This window comes from Leptosomus discolor, chromosome Z (assembly GCF_034619465.1).
Source record: "Leptosomus discolor isolate bLepDis1 chromosome Z, bLepDis1.hap2, whole genome shotgun sequence".
In the NCBI taxonomy this organism is placed as follows: Eukaryota; Metazoa; Chordata; class Aves; order Leptosomiformes; family Leptosomidae; genus Leptosomus; species Leptosomus discolor.
The window spans coordinates 32,653,438-32,670,694 of record NC_141419.1 but is presented as its reverse complement, the minus strand read 5'-3'; the positions used below and the strand labels follow the sequence as shown (position 1 = coordinate 32,670,694).

Sequence of the window (17,257 nt, the reverse complement as noted above, 5' to 3'; positions counted from 1 at the left end):
CAGCAATTTCTCCATCTACAGATAAATGTGAAAACTCCATAGAACTTACATGTACACCATGTTTGTGTCTAAATCAATGCACACAATATCCTGCGGTGGATCGTACAGATCAAAGTATCGTGAATCAACTCCAACAATAAATGGAACGGGTGCACTGAGTACGGTGGCCAGAGACAAAGGACAGAGGGGGATATATGGACATTGCCACTGAAATGGAAATATCATCTGAAGGAAAAATTAAATGAAACCAACACATTAAAACAAGGCAACAGATACTGTACAACAAAAACCAAGAAGTTACATGCAGCAAGTTGAAACGAAATTGCTAAAAGCCTTGTAACACTGTCAGAAAAGAGTCTTCAAGTTTGACCACTTATTTACAGCACATCTTGTAGTTATCTATGCAAAAATGTTCATCATTCTACCAGTTATAATAATGAGATATGCTAGGGCACTTTAACTACATGCTATTGCTGGGAAAAATGATCATTTAGTGCATCAGTAATTTTAACTTCAAAAAGCCTTGTAACAACTGTGGATTTTGAACTGATTTCTCTCACTGCTGTACCAAACACTTTGTACTTACAGCTACTACAGCTTCAGCAACTCCTGTTAACACAGCTGGTCTAAGAGAATGGAGGAGGATCTTGCCTTCTAGTAATACAAAGAGTAACAGAGTGGCACAGTTTTCCGGTCCAAGATTCATGAGCAGGGTGCTAAAGTTTGCTCCACTAAGGGGTAGGTGAGAAGAGGGAAGAGAATAAGAATGGTACAGGATTTAAAAAAAAAAAAAAGAAAAGTCACTACTATCAAACTTCTGACAACTGTTTGGGACTAACTAGTTGAATGGTGCTAATATTACCATACATCAAACATCTACCTATCTATCTAACAGCTATCACCTCAATATGAGACTTGTACTGCCAGAAAGAAACCTAAATTAAAATTCTATTGCTAAAGAAACATACGCTATACCATGCTGCTGCTGAGTTTGTGCTGCTTATGGCGCTCTCTCTCATACATGCACAGGCACCTTGTCTTCATAACAGTGAAACTGATTAACAACTAATCCAAGCACAAATAACACCAGTAATTTCATACAATGGTTACCTCAGGCAAAAATCATGAACTAGAGTATCCATTTAATCTTAGAGCCACAGTATCAAATTCTCATACTAGTCAAGTAAAATCAATCCATCATTCTGATAGCAATAAGCCTTTAGTTTCTACAGTTTAGACTCCATTCCATTTGTTTGGACTGTACACATTTAGGAATTGCAGTCACGTCTCTAAGATCAAAGGGATGTAAATTCTGCCCTTAGAAAACTGCTTGCATGTTACATTGTATTTTGGTATCTGGCTTTTCACTTAAGAAGCTGTGTAACAAATGTGATTAAACACGGGATTCTTCTGCGTACAGAGTATTATATGAAAATGTCGGGGGGGGGGGAGGGAATAAAAAAGGGACAATATTTTGGTTTTTAACTTAAAAACAAACCAAAAATCAACAATACAATCCAAACAAACCCCATATCACAATCATAGGGAGCTCTAGCCCAGAAGATGCAGGCAGTATCCACAGAGACTGCATCAACCTCCAAGCACATAGATCAATTTTTAGGTATAAATTTGAACTTCTAAAATGTTTGCATACTTGTGCATTGACTGATTTCACGTAACTGCTTGATGTAAATGTCTCTCCTGGATCCAAAAAGACAAAAAAAAAAAAGATAACGAACAGTCTATCTATGCTATTAAAAAAACCATTTTGCTTACTACCCAAGTTCTGAAAATACAAGATATTTAATTTTTTTTTTTCCTCAGCCTGCTTCTTCTTTCTTCATAGTTCCTACAATAATCTGGCAATTCATCTTTATTTCAGGATAATTAGTGATACTATTCTTCCACAAGTGACAGGTCTCTGTCAAAAAGGCTACACTGTATAATATTATAAATGCCTATTGAGCTTGCTGTTAATAAGGTCTAACAATACTGCAGTAACGTTTGGCTTCCTTCTACGATTCATCCCTATTTGCCTCTAAATTTTTCAAGCAGCACACATTTAAAGCATTAATAATGATACCTTAATGGCAACGGTGTAGAAACTGGCTGAGACAATATTAATGCATCATGGGCAGAAAGCTGAAACACATGAAGTAGTATGTGATTAATATAGTAACTCCAAAGTTACTACAGTATAATATTCCAATATAAACATATATCCACAGTCTCATAAACTGCCTGGCAGACAGAGTCACAATGTCATGGGAGGAACTAACCTTCAACCCACAGTAATGGGCGGACAAGTGAAAGAAAGCCAGAAAACAAACACCCCGCCCCCCCTCGAAGTAATGCAAATGATGCCTATAAAATTAAAAGGTAATATATGGCAGAAATTTAAAGAGTGCACACAGGACGCTGCTGCCATCCACACCATCTTAAGCCTGAAATAGTTTCCTTTGCTAAGTTACCCCAGGTTTATATCAACGAAGGAGAAAGCCAACCCATTCATCTCTCCCTTCCAGCAGATGGGAATTCAAAGCTCAGTAAAAAGCCTAAAGGAAGAAACCAGGCTTTCAAAAGCAAGAAAGAGGTTTTGCCATTACTGTAACTAAAAATGGAAGCAAATGTTTTGCTTACCTGCACAAGAATCCTTGGCCTTTGTGGTGAAGGGAAAGGTATATTGTGCATAAAATGGGATATGTGCCTGAAAAGAAAAGATGTTAGACAACCAGGGACTAATCAGGGACTGGAAACAATTGTTAATCACATTTTGGAATTACTATGGTACCACGTTTTAGAAAGGCTGTTAAGATTTATTAACTGTTTTGATAAGTTTAAGAGCCTATTTATGCAAATTGAAACAAAGAAGCTCCATTCACTTACAATTCATGCGTGAAAATTAATACTGGCAGCTTCAGATACGTATGCAAAAGATAAGAACACACTGGCATTTAGGCAAGCCATTTAAAATCCCAGGCAGCCTAACTCAATTCTACCAAGTTTCTAATGAGGCTTAGCTAAGAGAAACTATATACTTCACTGCCAGATGCCTAATACAGTTTACACTCACCCACACACAAAATCTGCATTAGTTGCAGTGCTTGGAAACAGGCACAGATATTCATTGCTAATGCACAGAATCCCTGAGCTTGTATTTATTAACCTGAAATGCATGACTGCAAATGTTAGCAAGTATCTTTTAGCTCAGTCATTTTCTGTGTTTGACATAGTTAAGAGAAAGGTAAACAGGCTTGACATATTCTAACCGAAAAGCTACAGCAAAATCCAGTTCACTTTCCTGGCAATGCAAGAGCCACTACTATTAAACAGAAGCAGCAATAATTTCTATCCACAACATAAGCTACACAGCGCAAGCAAGAGGATGGAACAAATAAACCAACTAAATGTATAAATCACACGACTTCTTGAGCTAATATAACTACTTTTCCCATTAACTTGAGAAAATTTTTACATACTTTTCAATGGGAAGAGGATGAGGTCCAGAGACAGAGAGTTTGTAGATGAACATAAGAAATTTTCGAAATGCTTCAAAGAAAGGCCAGTGTGAGAGAAGGCAGATGCATTTGTTGGAATTGATGGACTTGGAAGTAACCACTTTCCTTTCCACAGCTGTCAGGAGACCCAGCTGCAATTGTTGTTTTTCTGTTAGCAGCTCCCGGGGATAAGGCTCATAAAACTGAATAGCAGCACCATAAACCTAAAAGATGAAGAAAACCAGCTGAGCAGTCCCAGTATTTAAAAGGAGACTGGGTTAGAACTTTTGAAGAATCCTTGAGTCTTCAGTGTTTGCACACGCACTACAGTGCTTTTGCTGGTAGCTTGTGAAATGACTTTTCATTTATGTAACATACACAAAGTATCCTTATAAATGAAATGCTCTGGACTCTTGTGCCTCTGTTCCTCTTTTTCATTGCACTTTTCCTCAACACAGAACTCATACTTAGTAAAAAGAAAGGGAAGGAACCAAACTGCATGCTGTGACAAAACCCTAACTATTAACCATTACAGTCAAAAAAAAAAACCCAAACCCAACCCTCATGAAATTCTCGTGTTCAGTAAATTCCCCTATCATTACCACACTAACCAATAAACTCATTTTAGCTTTGACTTCATTTTAGCAACCTAAACAGCCACCGACTTTTTCAAATATTCCTTCCCAATATGTCAGAGTTTCATAATTAACTGAATTATTCTGGCAAGCTTAGCAAAAGGAGAACAGTGAAAGGTGGATACCTCAGTATACATTCTCTCTGAGAAAAATACTGGCAGCTACTGCATTTCTCCTTGTAAAAGTAGTAGTAATATATTGGAGAAAGACTTTTTTTGTTGTTTGGAAATGCAGAAGTATATAAATTTCCCTGATAGGGGACCGAGGCAGAGTGGAAGTTGAGTTGTTATCACTAATAGAGCCAAACTGCTATTAATTAGTCACAGAGAGCTACTCACACATTACAATCACTTATTCCCTCATGCAGTTCCCACACAGACACTGACAGAGTTGGCAAGCTGAAGCAACAGTTGGGAGACCCATGCCAAACAAGGGCTCCCTTGCTTCATCAGGTGTACCGACAATCCCATAGTCTCTGTCTGTGTATACCAGACACTGCCTTCTCACATGTGAGCTGAGTCACGCAACACATTTTTGGTGCCCATGTGTGCTGGCAGTCTTATCCAGATTTGGCAGACCGCTGGTGTTCTGCATCTATCACTTCACGTGAATTCAACAGCATCACTGGTCTCAGGAGCTCTTCATTTCTTCAGAACTTCTTTCACGTTCTACCTCTCAGCACACACTTTTTCTCTCCCCGCCCTGCCGTTGCCTGGTAACTATATTCCTATTCATGCACATAGATACCTACAGAACCCAGTCACACAAATTCATACAGAAGTCACTTTTAAGGCAACCATAGGAAAACTGTAACAACTTAAACATTGCTAACACATGCGTAAACATCTCTTTAACACGCAGGCTACACTTGCATTCCCAGAAACTTCTTACTTGAAACAACAGGGAAATCTGTGCACTGTGAGTTTTGTTTTTGTCAAGTGTATGTTCAGCTAACATCGGACTAAGCAGCACTTAGTCTTCCAAGGTATTTCCTGTTTTGGTTTAATTCCATCTTGTAGGAGGGCTTAAGAAATGCAATTTTATAAGGGAAGTATTTAACAATTTATTTTGTAGTATTACTCAAATACAGAAGAAACAATGCCCATTTATCTCCATAGCAGCCATTTGAACTAAAAGCAAGAACTAGTGTGGAGCCATAGTGTGGAGCCATACCTTTTCTGCAGAAGAGCAGGTGAGAACAAATGTTGAGAAGACTGGCAGCGGATATTTGGTTTGAGGGTCCCAGCACTCAATAGTAGCTCCCATAGGAAGGCAGAAGAGAGGTACAGATTCTGACAGTGGGAATGACTCATAGTTCTCTTGAGGATATCTGAAAATTAAGCCTTCAGAATGCAAGAAGGAAAAGTAAGCACATATGTTCTGCAAGGCCTAAATAACGTAAGCAATATATTTTCCACCATATACAGCAAAGTCTGTTGGTTATCTGGACTTTATAACTGAAGATTATATCTGCACAAGAAGCAAGTCTGCAGAAGAAGCAAGTCTCTCATTTGACAATAAGACTAAGTCATCTGAGTAACAATTGTTTAAAAATTGTGTATGAATGCGAAGCACTCCTGTAAGGTAACCGCTCAAAAAACAGTACATAGTAAAAACTAATTAGTGAAGACTTTTTCTTTAAACCAGTTGGGAAATAGCTATCCTATTTAGATGTGCCATTGGAATGGATTTTACTACAATAAAATTCCTAGGAAGAAAGTGATAATTTATCTACTGTAAAAAGAGCAACAATACCTCCACTGAAAATATGATGAACTGACTGTCTGAATTTTCTGCTAATGAGTCAATATACTCAATTTAAACAAACTGTTTATTCAGTTTTCAGAAATATATGTAACTCTTGCTGGTAGAAAACAGGCACACAAGCGCTGGTATACTATTGCTACTCATCTAGCTTATTTATGGCACACTGACTTCATTATCTATGCTTTCCACTTCTACTTAGTAGTTTACTCCTTTCAAAGGTATTTGGCGCAGTTAGTGCTCAGCAGAACTCTTTTGAAAGTTTATTTTGACTTCTTTGGAAAAAATCTGTAGCAAAGCATTAAAAGAACTTATAAAAGCCAGACTTATGAGACTTTTTGTCATTTGTTGTTCAGAATACTTTTCACATGCCTCAAGAAACAAGTGAATAGTTGTGGAACTGAAGAGAAGAAACACATTTAGCTTTCAAATTAGACAAAAGATGTTGCATTAGCTGCGAGACATAAAAGAAATATGAGTAAGGTTGAATGGGATTTTTAATCACTCCTCCTCCATCATCAACAACACAAGAAATATGAAGTCTTTTGTTACATCTAAAATGCTTGGTAAGCATTCCGCTAAAGCTAATCAGCTATCAAACCTGCCATGATAAGAACTAAATTAATACAGAACAATGCTACTCCTATTAAGGCGCCTTTTTTTTTTTTTTTTTTTTTTTTTTGCCTGGGAGAAAGTGAGGAGAGTAAAGAAGGCATTATAGGAGTTGAATTCAACTGACATGCTCTAGGGACAGAATTCTGACAGACAGCACTTAAGCTTTTAAAATTATTATTTGATTTCAACAAGGCATTTGAATCCTTCTGTTAGCATGTTTAGACAGTCTGCTTCTAAAATTACTTACCAGCTTTATACGCTAAAGAGTTAGAAGCAGGCACAGACTTCTTGTAACAAAGGTATACACTGGAACCCCACTGGAAGACACAAGTTTCATATTAGAACCAACAAAGATGATAACAGGCAGCAGAGAAATCAAGTACAAGCATTTGAACATACTCCCACTTGCAAACAAAGCAGACATTTAAAGTGTTACAGAATAAAATGACTGGTTGGCCACTGCGTGCATGTAAATCATGAAACTGAGAATTGACCCTTCTTACATTTTTTAGAGATTACAGGATTCACATCAAATAATCACAGCAGCACACTACTCTTTGACAGATTCCTATAGAAGTACAGAGAAAAGGGAAGCAGATAATTGGCAGCTTCACATTTTCTTGGTTATTTAAAAGCAGACTCTTATAGGAACTTCATCAGTAGAAGTGAAATTCTAAACATCATCACCTAAAGCTTTCATTGTACTTCCATAAACTGGTTATTTACATAGTGGTTTTGCAGTTTGTCTAAATAACTCTACTATTTGAAAAAACTTAACTCATTTCAGCCTGAGTAAACTAGAAGCAAAACAGACTAAATCAAAGCGAACTGATTGAAAAAAAAGTACATGAAGAAACTGTAAGCAGTAATTACCATTCTTGCATGTCTTAGTAATATAGGCATTATTAATAACTAAGAAAAAAGCTTTTGTGATTCATCCTGAGTGTCAGTATCACCAAGGGCAGGGGCGGCGGGGGGGGGAGGGGTGGTGGTGTAAAAAAAAACCAAACAAACAACAAAATCCATCACAGTACTCCTAAATAGCAGCTAGACATGAATATGCAAACTGAAGTAGTGAGTAATCAGCATAAAGAAGTAATTCCTGACACCAAAGGAAATTAGAGCAACAAACCCTACAAAACTGAAGTCTCACACATGATATATAGAATGAAAGAATTATGATGTAGTGATAGAACAGAACTATAAAAGTGCTAAGGAAAGTTCAAAGAGCTACTCCTTTGGGTTTGTTTGTCGGGTTCAAAGAAAAGAAAAAAAGAGATTCAAGGTTTTCAATACTCACCATACCACAATTTAAATTCTTATCAACTTTGCAGAATGTATGAGGAGGAGTTTCTCCTTTGCTGGTAACAATAACACAGATATCTGTCACTGCCAACGAGTTTTGAGGTCGTATCGGAGGAGCTCTTCGATATGTGATAAAAATCCGTTGAGAGGAAGCTGAACTGTTGTTAACATTAGCACAACGACCATAAGGAGTAGCTTGAATCACCTCGCAGCCTGAAATGATGCGTTCCTTCCCTTCATACAGAACTCTGCAGACAGGAAGGAAACAAAATGTTATGTGTATTCAAATATATACGAAGTTACCTAGACAAATTCACAGAAATTGTCCATCTGTTAGCAACCTATGTCATCACTGCAATGTTTTAATGTGCATTTTATATACTGTCTTTCACCATGCACGATTTGAGGCAAAGGAACTGTTCAGAAATATTTAAATATTATAAGAAATCTCTGTGGGAACAAATCATACTTATGGAAAAATGAAATCAAGCCATACTCAAAAGGATTTAGTTATAGAATTAGTAGGAATACTGCGCTAGCAATGAAAATTAAATACAAAGGAAGCTTTAAATTGTGTTCACACATGATATCTGATAATATCTTACAACCTATTTCCATCACTAAACTTCATAGTTTGAATCCCATTCCTTAAGGGAAGGGGGGTGGTGGTGGGAAACAAACTAATACTCCATTCCACAGAAAAGGAAGAAATAATAACTATAGTTGGCTCTACTCCTAGAAACCAGAATATATCTTACATGCCCAACATCCACATGGTACCTGGATTTTTTAGCCAGATCACTAGTTATATCACCATATTCTTAGCGAAAAAATAAAGATCTTTCAGAGCTTTACAGCAGCTACATGAGCTAATACTTTACACTCTGGTCTTTCCCAAACATAAAGCTATTAGTAAGCGACAATGAGAAGAAATGTGGTAGTCAAATCATACATCACTGTATATTTTTAATGCACAGATGCTATGATAAGGCAAGCTTTATCTCTCATTCCACACCCAAATAAGCAATTGTTCCGTTTGCTTAATTCGCTGCAGTATGTACAGAGTACTTGCCATCTTCAAATGAGTTTTCATCTTTACAATACATGGCAAGATTTAGGATAAACTTAACACGTTAAAACTTTGTATTTTGTGACCTGCAGCTTCCTGCATGTAGTCCATCACAACTTCACTTTAAAATAAAAAATAACCAGGCAATGTATCTTTTACTAAAATACACTTGGTTAAATGTTTGACAGACTGCTAGTAAGTATGTATTTGAAAACTTCAAAAAGTCATGTGTATAAGCTAAAAAAAAAGTCTTTTTCCAGATTCAACAATTCTCAGAACGTTAAAAAAAAAGTATACCATTCATCTTCCCAAATTACATAAATACTACTGTCCATCTTTAAACTGGGATATGCAAATATTACTGTTTATTCTGATCCACAGAACAAACGTGTATCTTGTCACAGTACTGAGGATATATATGAACTACAGTCCTAGAATAATAAAGCAAAAGAAATCACATGAATTGGTAGTATATTGCTGTAGCTACCAGGCTCCATATAAATTTATTCAGCTAGTTCATGGAGGGCAATATTCTTGCCTTCAATAACAGTTTCAGTTGTAAAGAATCTGATCATCACAATTTTGCTACATTTAAAACAATGTGTAATCTCAGGTTCAAAACCAGCCTAATACCAGTGTTTCCATGTTGCAACATCAGTTTTAATATACTACCTAGTGGTTCAAGATACATATACAGAAAGCATATGCTATTCAAATTACTTCTAAATTAAATAATCTTCTGGAAGAACATGTATTTTGCTCATTTCACAAAGTTGCTTTAACAAACACAAACCAAACAACTACAATGGCAGCGGCTCTCAGGCCACGTTCATTGTGCATAAAGAGTTCACATGAACTCTTCACATTACTGCCTTATATTAATAGAAGAGAATATTAAAAGAGCAGTCTCCAATGGAAGTTTCAGTTTAGTTTTATTTAAATTTCATGTATTTAAAATAAAATCCAAGGATGTAAAGTTATTCCAGAAACATTTGTCAGCCGACAGCTTTTGAGAAGGAAAACCATATTAATCAGACAATTCCAGCATTTCAATTTAATAGGTTTGTAAGTATTCTCAGAAAGATATTTAAAGACTGAAGAATTTCTCAGTTGTGCAAATACTTCTAAGAAGTAAGGGGCTGACCAGTGTTCAAGACTGTAACAGTGGAGTCACCTCCTATCAAAAGCAAAAAGAAAATGAAAGCAACTCTCACCCCAACATACGTATCAGCAAAAGTATTACTAAAACCACACCATTTCCTGACCTCATGCATAGTAATGAATTTAAGAAAATAAGCAAACAGAAGAAAACCACTACCCACGGATCACTCAAATTAAATAATTATTTTAATGATTCTGACAAAAACATTCAGAAGTGATGCATGAAATATTTAACATGACACCTTGTAGACACAAAGTCCTCCCTGACATAATAAGTTCACTCCTACTTGTTTCAACTCCCTTGTGTCTGCCTTCGATTAATTAGTCCTGATCAGAATAAGACTTGTTTCCTGCTTTTATGAGTTTATACTTTGGCCTGGATCCTAAGTACAACTGATTTGCTACATTATTCTACCAACTTCAATAAAGTAATTTCAAGCCTACAGTTTCCTCTAGATGTTTGGTCCTTTTTTTCGTTAGAAAGACCAAAAAATCTTGTTATTTCATTATAAGGCTGTTTCATGTTGTACGCGGAAGCTCTCTCATGACCAGCTTTACTGATTTAAAGGTCTACTTCAATACATCAGATAACAAAGTTTAGAAAAGATAAATACTACCTTCTTGCAGCTGTTGAATTAAAAACCTTAAACCATAGAAAAATTTGCTTCTGGAAAACTATTTCAAAATAGGCAGACTGCTTTTTAAATTGAATTGTGTGGGGCTGCTCTCCAGCTTGACTTCTCCTCTAGGTCCAACCACATTTCTACCTCTCACAGTCCTTATGCAAAATAACTCTTTATAATAACTCTTCCTATCTAATTTAAGAGAAGGCAGTATGCAAGTATTGAACAATAAAGGAACTAAAATAGATATACTAGGCAGTAGGAGGGTCAGAGGAGAAGCGCTAGCTTCCTTGGGCAGAGGAAAAAGATTGACGTACCTTTTATTTCTACTGCCGCCACTATTATTATTTGTCTAAACATACAAGTGATTAGATTCATCATTTTTATCCTAAGCTGTTCCAAACACCCAACCACAGTTGTCACACTGGTGGGATTTAAAGAACAATAGAAGATGCTGGCTGTTAAGAACATCTTCCAGTTTCTATTAAAGCTTCTTGAAATTTGAGTTCACTTTCGTTTTTGAAATTCATCTCAATTTTTGAGTTAATTTTCATTTTGAAATACATCTCTAGTAAAGAAAAATATTTGTTTAATTGCTACTCCTGCAGATATTTTCAGAAACCAGGTATGCAGAAGGAGTTGAGGACTTGGCACAGAACCATTAACCAAACTAAAGCTTCCCATACCAGTTAAAATTAAAAAAAAAAAAAAAAAAAAAAAAAGTCAGCATTTCTTTACTTGTACAATGCAAGTTACCTAACTTTTGCATTACTTGGTAATATAAGAACCTCTGTTTCAGACAAGAAGGCTGATATTCTTTCCTTGGTCCTTTCTACAGTTTTCTGTCAGGGTTTCTTCCATTTAAGAAACAAGTGCTGGAGCTTTCCCATATTCCTAACTCAAGTGTAAAACAAAGAGAGGTGAGAACTTGTTTCAAAGTCTCACTGCATCTAGACCAAAACAAATCTCAAATCTCAGTTCTTGCCTACTTCTGAAACATCAGCAAATGTATTTGTTGGAAAGCAACAGAATGACTAGTAGCTGAATTATTTACAAATATATAAGCTTAAGATACTAAATTTTGCAGCTATATGTAGGAAAAGGACCTTAGCAGTCTCTTGTCCTAGGATCAAACCTTTATTCTTCCAATTAAGAACAGCCACAGTAAATGCAACATTCAGAGGCATGGCACATGGCCTAACTATATGCAAGTGAGCACCTGCAGCAGTAAGTCACTCTAGCAGCTTACAGACACCTCAACTTAAGAACCAGTGGAAGAATAGTAAAGAAAGAGGATGGAGGGCACAGAAATACAGAACACAAGGACAATGGCAGAGAATCAGTAACTTCCCTCTTCCTCCAAACAGCATTTGTTTAATTAGTTTCTCTAAAAATAGCCCTGAAAATAAATACACGTACACACACACACAAACATTTACCAGGAATCATCTGAATGCTTAGACTACAAGATAATTCAAATATATATATATAGATGCATATATAGATATATAAACAGTCTTGACACAGGACTATAGATTTGACCCTTTCAAGGGATACACTCTTCATCTACCTACTAAGTCCACTCAACTTAACATGGGTTAAGACTATTTTAAAATCACAGTTTCACTGAAGATTATTAGAACATAGTTTAGATGATTGAGATGAACTGAAATTAGACTGTATCAGGTTAATTATACAATTTGGACTATAATGCTTAGAGCAGAGATCTTGCCATGTAACTAATTTAATTACTAAGACCTCACCATCAGTTTCTTCCTGACTAGACTCTACTTTCAGTTGGCACTCAAACTATAGGTCAAAAGCAGGGTATACAGGCACTGTGCTTGATGTACTCAAACTTATAAATGAAATTAACAGCTTACATATAGATGCATGTTTTTCACTTTGCTATTTATTTAATAACGAAATGAGGAAAAAGCCATCATTGTAACAGTTCCCCCCACTCAAACTCCATTTTCTCTTTCTCATTACATCCCCAGTAATTCCACAATGTCCTTATCCAAACCAGAGAAGTAGAAGTACCGTATAGAGCAATTATAGACAACACTGTAGCGCTGCATGAGTTATTACAGATTGACCATTACATCAATATGCTAGCAGCATAGACTATCCCTCAAGAGCTTGCAGGATTTAGTGATCTTCATCCTGAATACTTATATTAAACTTACACCCCGTAAGTAACAAAACTAGTGCAGAGCTTCCCTGCCACGTTGCCCCCTGAATTGAAATTAAAGCACTGACTACATCTAAGGTCTTCAAACCCAGTACTAGTAACTCTTTAGGAACTTGTACCTCAGACATCAAAAAGTGTGGGTTTTGAAACGTAAGCATGATTAGAGTTACCAAGAGACTACATAATCCAGCATTTGCAGTTAATCATGTCAGAACTTGTAAGCAACCTCCCAAATACTCTGATGTGACAGTAAGATTCTAAGTAGGTGGACATTCCAAGATCTTTTTTTCAGTGTCCTACCAGTTTTGAAGGGTATCTATTACCTTAAGCATTAATGTAAATTCCACAAAGTGGTAGTTTTTGTCTTCTGAAGCCATCCCTTTCAGATTAAGCATGTTATATTTTTGGATTTGCATGACACTATTTCTATAAACTAATTTTGTACTATTCTTTCACCTTTCATAAAACTGCATCAGAGACCTTTATTTATCATATTTTATTTGCTCCACCTGTCTCTATACATATATCTTTTTAAGTTAAAACATTATAATTCATTTTAAAAAGACAAGTTCACTAAAAGAGTGACACTTTTTTCAACTTCTTTCAGAAAGAAAATGTTACATAGATACACACAGGAAGCAATATAGATTCAAAACCAGTATGTTTGTAAAAGTTTTCTTATGTTTTGTTCTCATCATCATGTATGAAGAGTAAGATTTGATCACTATTGAAGGAGGAACTAAACTGTTACAGAAATCTTACCCGATGTCAGTAAGAGGTGGTTTGTCCCGGCCTCTCTTGTAGCAAAGAAAAAGTTCAGGACTCTTTAGACTTCCATAGTTTAGGTTGGCTTGAAGGGCTGTAGGGGTGGCTTCAACGCAGGTATATCCCTCTGGGACAGTTTCACCAGCTGATTTAATTATCACAGCAATGTCAGTAATTGGAGCCTTTGGACCAGTTGATTTTGTTTCATGTCGGCTTATTTCTTGGTCCAGGAGGGTCACAGTATCTGTATCAGTGAGCCCTGCCACTACAAAATAGTCAGCCACTCGTGGACCTTTGTCTTCTATCATGGTTATGTCAGTACTTCCTGGGGAAAATAAAGAGAGAGAAATCAAACACTCTGCTTTCAAGCTAAACCCCATCCCTCAATAAGCATAAGAGTTTAAAACCTTTAAAGAACTTTTGCAATAAAAAAATTCCTATACAGAAATTTCATGAAAATTCTAAGGAAACTCCAAAACAAACTTTGATTTCTGCCATTCAAAAGGATAGTATTGTTAGTAACCGGATTTCAGCTCTAGCACTGTAACAGTCATGTTTTAGCATGAGGAAGTTTAAGTGAGATAAAGAACTCAAAGCTTCTAACACAGCAGCTACACAAAAAATTGCTTGGAGTTAGCTATTATACCATTCAAGCTCTTTGCAAGCGATAAATTAATGCAGGTATGCTTAACTAAAAGCATCTATATTTTTCTGCCACTGCTTAGTGAGTAATTTGACTACAGAATCGTGCTGCTCTTTTTTTTATTTTTGAGAGAACTATTCCAAGTATAGTCTCACTAGTTATCTTCTGCACATTTCATCCATTTTGTTTCATTATCTAGACATAACAGTGAAGTTTTGAGACATTCAGCTGGCAACTCTAACATCTGGAAGTCATTTACAAAAATCACACAGCCAAACCCACATTTCATCAGCTGATCAGGCAGTACACATCACTGCTCAGCTGCACATTCCAGATCTGGAAGGAGTTTTCTCCCAGCGCCAGCAATGTTCACTAAGCATATGATTTTAAAGTGGTGAAATGCAAGGTTCTATTAAGAGCAAAACTAGCTGACACGCTATGCTTAAATATCACAAGTATTCCATTTCAAGTACCAAATTTCATGAAATACCTATCTTTTTAAAAGTTGAGTGAGAAACATTTAAACAGTAGTTGCCAAGCAACTTTTATACCCCTTCAAGGAGCTAGGGGACCACCTTCTTTTAGATCCCCACATTTCCATCACCAAATTTCTGGGCTCCCACCTAGAAAGCTAACCAATAATGGAAATCTGGGTCCCATCTTTGAAAACAAGGCTGCCACAACTTCCAAGGTCCCACCTACCAAGGAGTGGTGGCCCATGGGTATTACCAAATAGTAACTGCACTAAAATTGAAAAGTTTCTTACATTTAGAACGTCCTAGTCTGGTAACTGTGGAAATACTGGCCTCTGCTAACAGAAAGGTGGTTTGGAGGAAATAGTATAATCCTGTTCCCTGCAACCTGGCTTCTGCTCCTGTTCTTGTCCTGCTCTTTCTTACTGAAACTATACTGAAAAGGTATTTTCCATCTTCACACTTTACAAAACTTCTAGAACTTGTTATCAAAAGTGGTTAGGCACTGTTAACAGGCTGCCCAGGGAGGTGGTGGAGTCACCATCCCTGGAGGTGTTCAAAAGACGTATAGATGTGGTGCTCAGTGACATGGTTTAGTGGTGGGCTTGGTGGTGTTAGGATAATGGTTGATGATCTTAAAGGTCTTTTCCAACCAAAATTATTCTATGATTCTATACACCCGTTAAAAGACTCTTCTGCAATATTGTTCCACAACGCTTTTCACATCACTTCAGTGTTCTCTAAACACATTGTGTACGGATTGCCCTACAAAAGCTGTTAGCCAGAGATCCTGGGAAGAGACACAGATGTGTTTGGCTTCTCTGAAAAGGGGAAAGCCATGGGAAAGCTACTCTGATGATGGAGTTTTCAGGCCTAAAATATATGGATGCCGTATCAACAGGAACAATAAAAGGTTATTCAATTTGTCATGTGTTCAGTGCCTGCATCTCCCAAAGAACAAGAAAATTACACCAAAGCCATAGATATTTGTGAAGCTTCTGAATCACTTTCAGCAACAGACCTTGCAGAAGTTTACCCTTTTTACTGTCATAAACAACATGAAACTAGCCATAAAGCCCTTTACAGGTAAGTAAGTCAGCATGAAATGCAGGGCTAATGGCTTCAACTTAATTTCATACAAATTGGTCCTACCTTCTCATACTGACACTGCTCATTCCCACCTTCACTTTTGTCCAGAACTATAGTTTGTGCAACCACGTAATGAACTGGAACAAGGAATTGCTCTGGCTGAACACTAACCTGGCACAGACTGTTTAGTGTTCAACCAGCACAGTTCTCCAATGATTCACCGTGTCAGCACAAAAGCAGCAGTGGTATGCCCCTTTCAGCAGCAGCACTGACTTGCACTGGATTAATCATACAATTGTGAAGTCTAAAATATTTCAGTTTGCTTCTTAGATGCTTGGACTTGTTCACAGAATTATAAAAACAAATAAATAAATGAACAAATCAACCTCTCCCTGTTCCCCTTTAAAAGAAAGGAAATTCCTGAGCTAGAACGTCTTGTAATCTGGAAAGTACTGTTTGCATTTGACATATATGAAAGCAAATTACTGGAACAAGGTGCTAAAACCAGCAAAATGATTGGTATCATATAATTTTTTTAAAAAAACCCAAAACCTTTGTTAAATGATCCAGCTTTTTATTACCTGCTACAGGTTCACACAGCTTAATATCATATTCTTTCAATGAAGCATTAAAATTGTCGCCCATATTTACTTTTAGCACACAGAGCAGGAAATAAAACAGTAGCGACAACAGCATACGTCAAAAATCTCACAACAGTTTGTATTTTCAATCACGGCTGTGGTTCCTGAAATCGCACTAACATTATCCTTGAATGTTTTTTAAAGTGAAAATTTAGCATTCCTGGGTAAACAGAGGGAGAAAAATTTAAAAGCACCTGAAAAATTAAATACTAAGATTCAGAAGTTTAGAATGCAAAGGAAGAGAATCCATACCCAAATCTGCACCAGTGGGGATCAATACAACTGTAGCAATTAGTTGCTAAGGAGCGTACACTTGCATCCATGATTTTATATTTTTCTCTTAGCCATAGCTATGCTTTACTTCACAGAAACTCTGTGTAATATGTGGCAGGCAAAAGTTAGAGTCACCAGACAATTCAGCTGAGAAACTTGGCGCACAAGCCCCATATGTCAGCACAACATTTAGCAAGTTTTTCAAAATGTTCCAAGTCTCTCAGAACAGTTCCCTTCCTTTTCCACAAGGGTAAGGTTTCAAGTAAGCACCACAATTCAGCTGTTCAAGAATTTACTCTCCAATTTCAGAAAGATTTAAAGCAGTAGGATCTCTCAAAAGAGACCTTGAAGTAATAACTCTTAATTAAGCCACAGTTATCTTCTTTAATGCAATAGCTTTATGAATATAAAAAGACACTAAACTATAAATTAGCAGATAGCCACCAAAACAAATAGAAACAGCAGAATTCAGTTAGTCCAAGGATACTTTGCCTTCTGAACTGCAGGAAA

General features: G+C 36.7%; 1 protein-coding gene across 10 annotated transcripts in view; it reads right to left on the bottom strand.

The window, feature by feature from the left end:
• The window catches only part of DENND4C (DENN domain containing 4C), a 46,731-nt gene extending 32,783 nt beyond the window's left edge, over window positions 1–13,948 (bottom strand). For 6 of the 10 annotated variants that reach the window (XM_086480329.1, XM_086480333.1, XM_086480330.1 and 3 more), the window contains exons 1-9: window positions 13,626–13,936; window positions 7,812–8,064; window positions 6,759–6,828; window positions 5,306–5,475; window positions 3,480–3,721; window positions 2,641–2,707; window positions 2,084–2,142; window positions 587–731; window positions 50–225 (exon numbers count right to left, since the gene is read on the bottom strand). In XM_086480329.1, coding sequence (XP_086336455.1) covers window positions 50–225; window positions 587–731; window positions 2,084–2,142; window positions 2,641–2,707; window positions 3,480–3,721; window positions 5,306–5,475; window positions 6,759–6,828; window positions 7,812–8,064; window positions 13,626–13,936 — 1,493 coding nt within the window. Of the gene's footprint in view, window positions 1–49; window positions 226–586; window positions 732–2,083; window positions 2,143–2,640; window positions 2,708–3,479; window positions 3,722–5,305; window positions 5,476–6,758; window positions 6,829–7,811; window positions 8,065–13,625 lie in introns of all 10 variants that reach the window. The other 4 variants (XM_086480335.1, XM_086480332.1, XM_086480337.1 and 1 more) reach the window with 4 other exon arrangements.
• Between the last annotated feature and the right edge of the window lie 3,309 nt (window positions 13,949–17,257).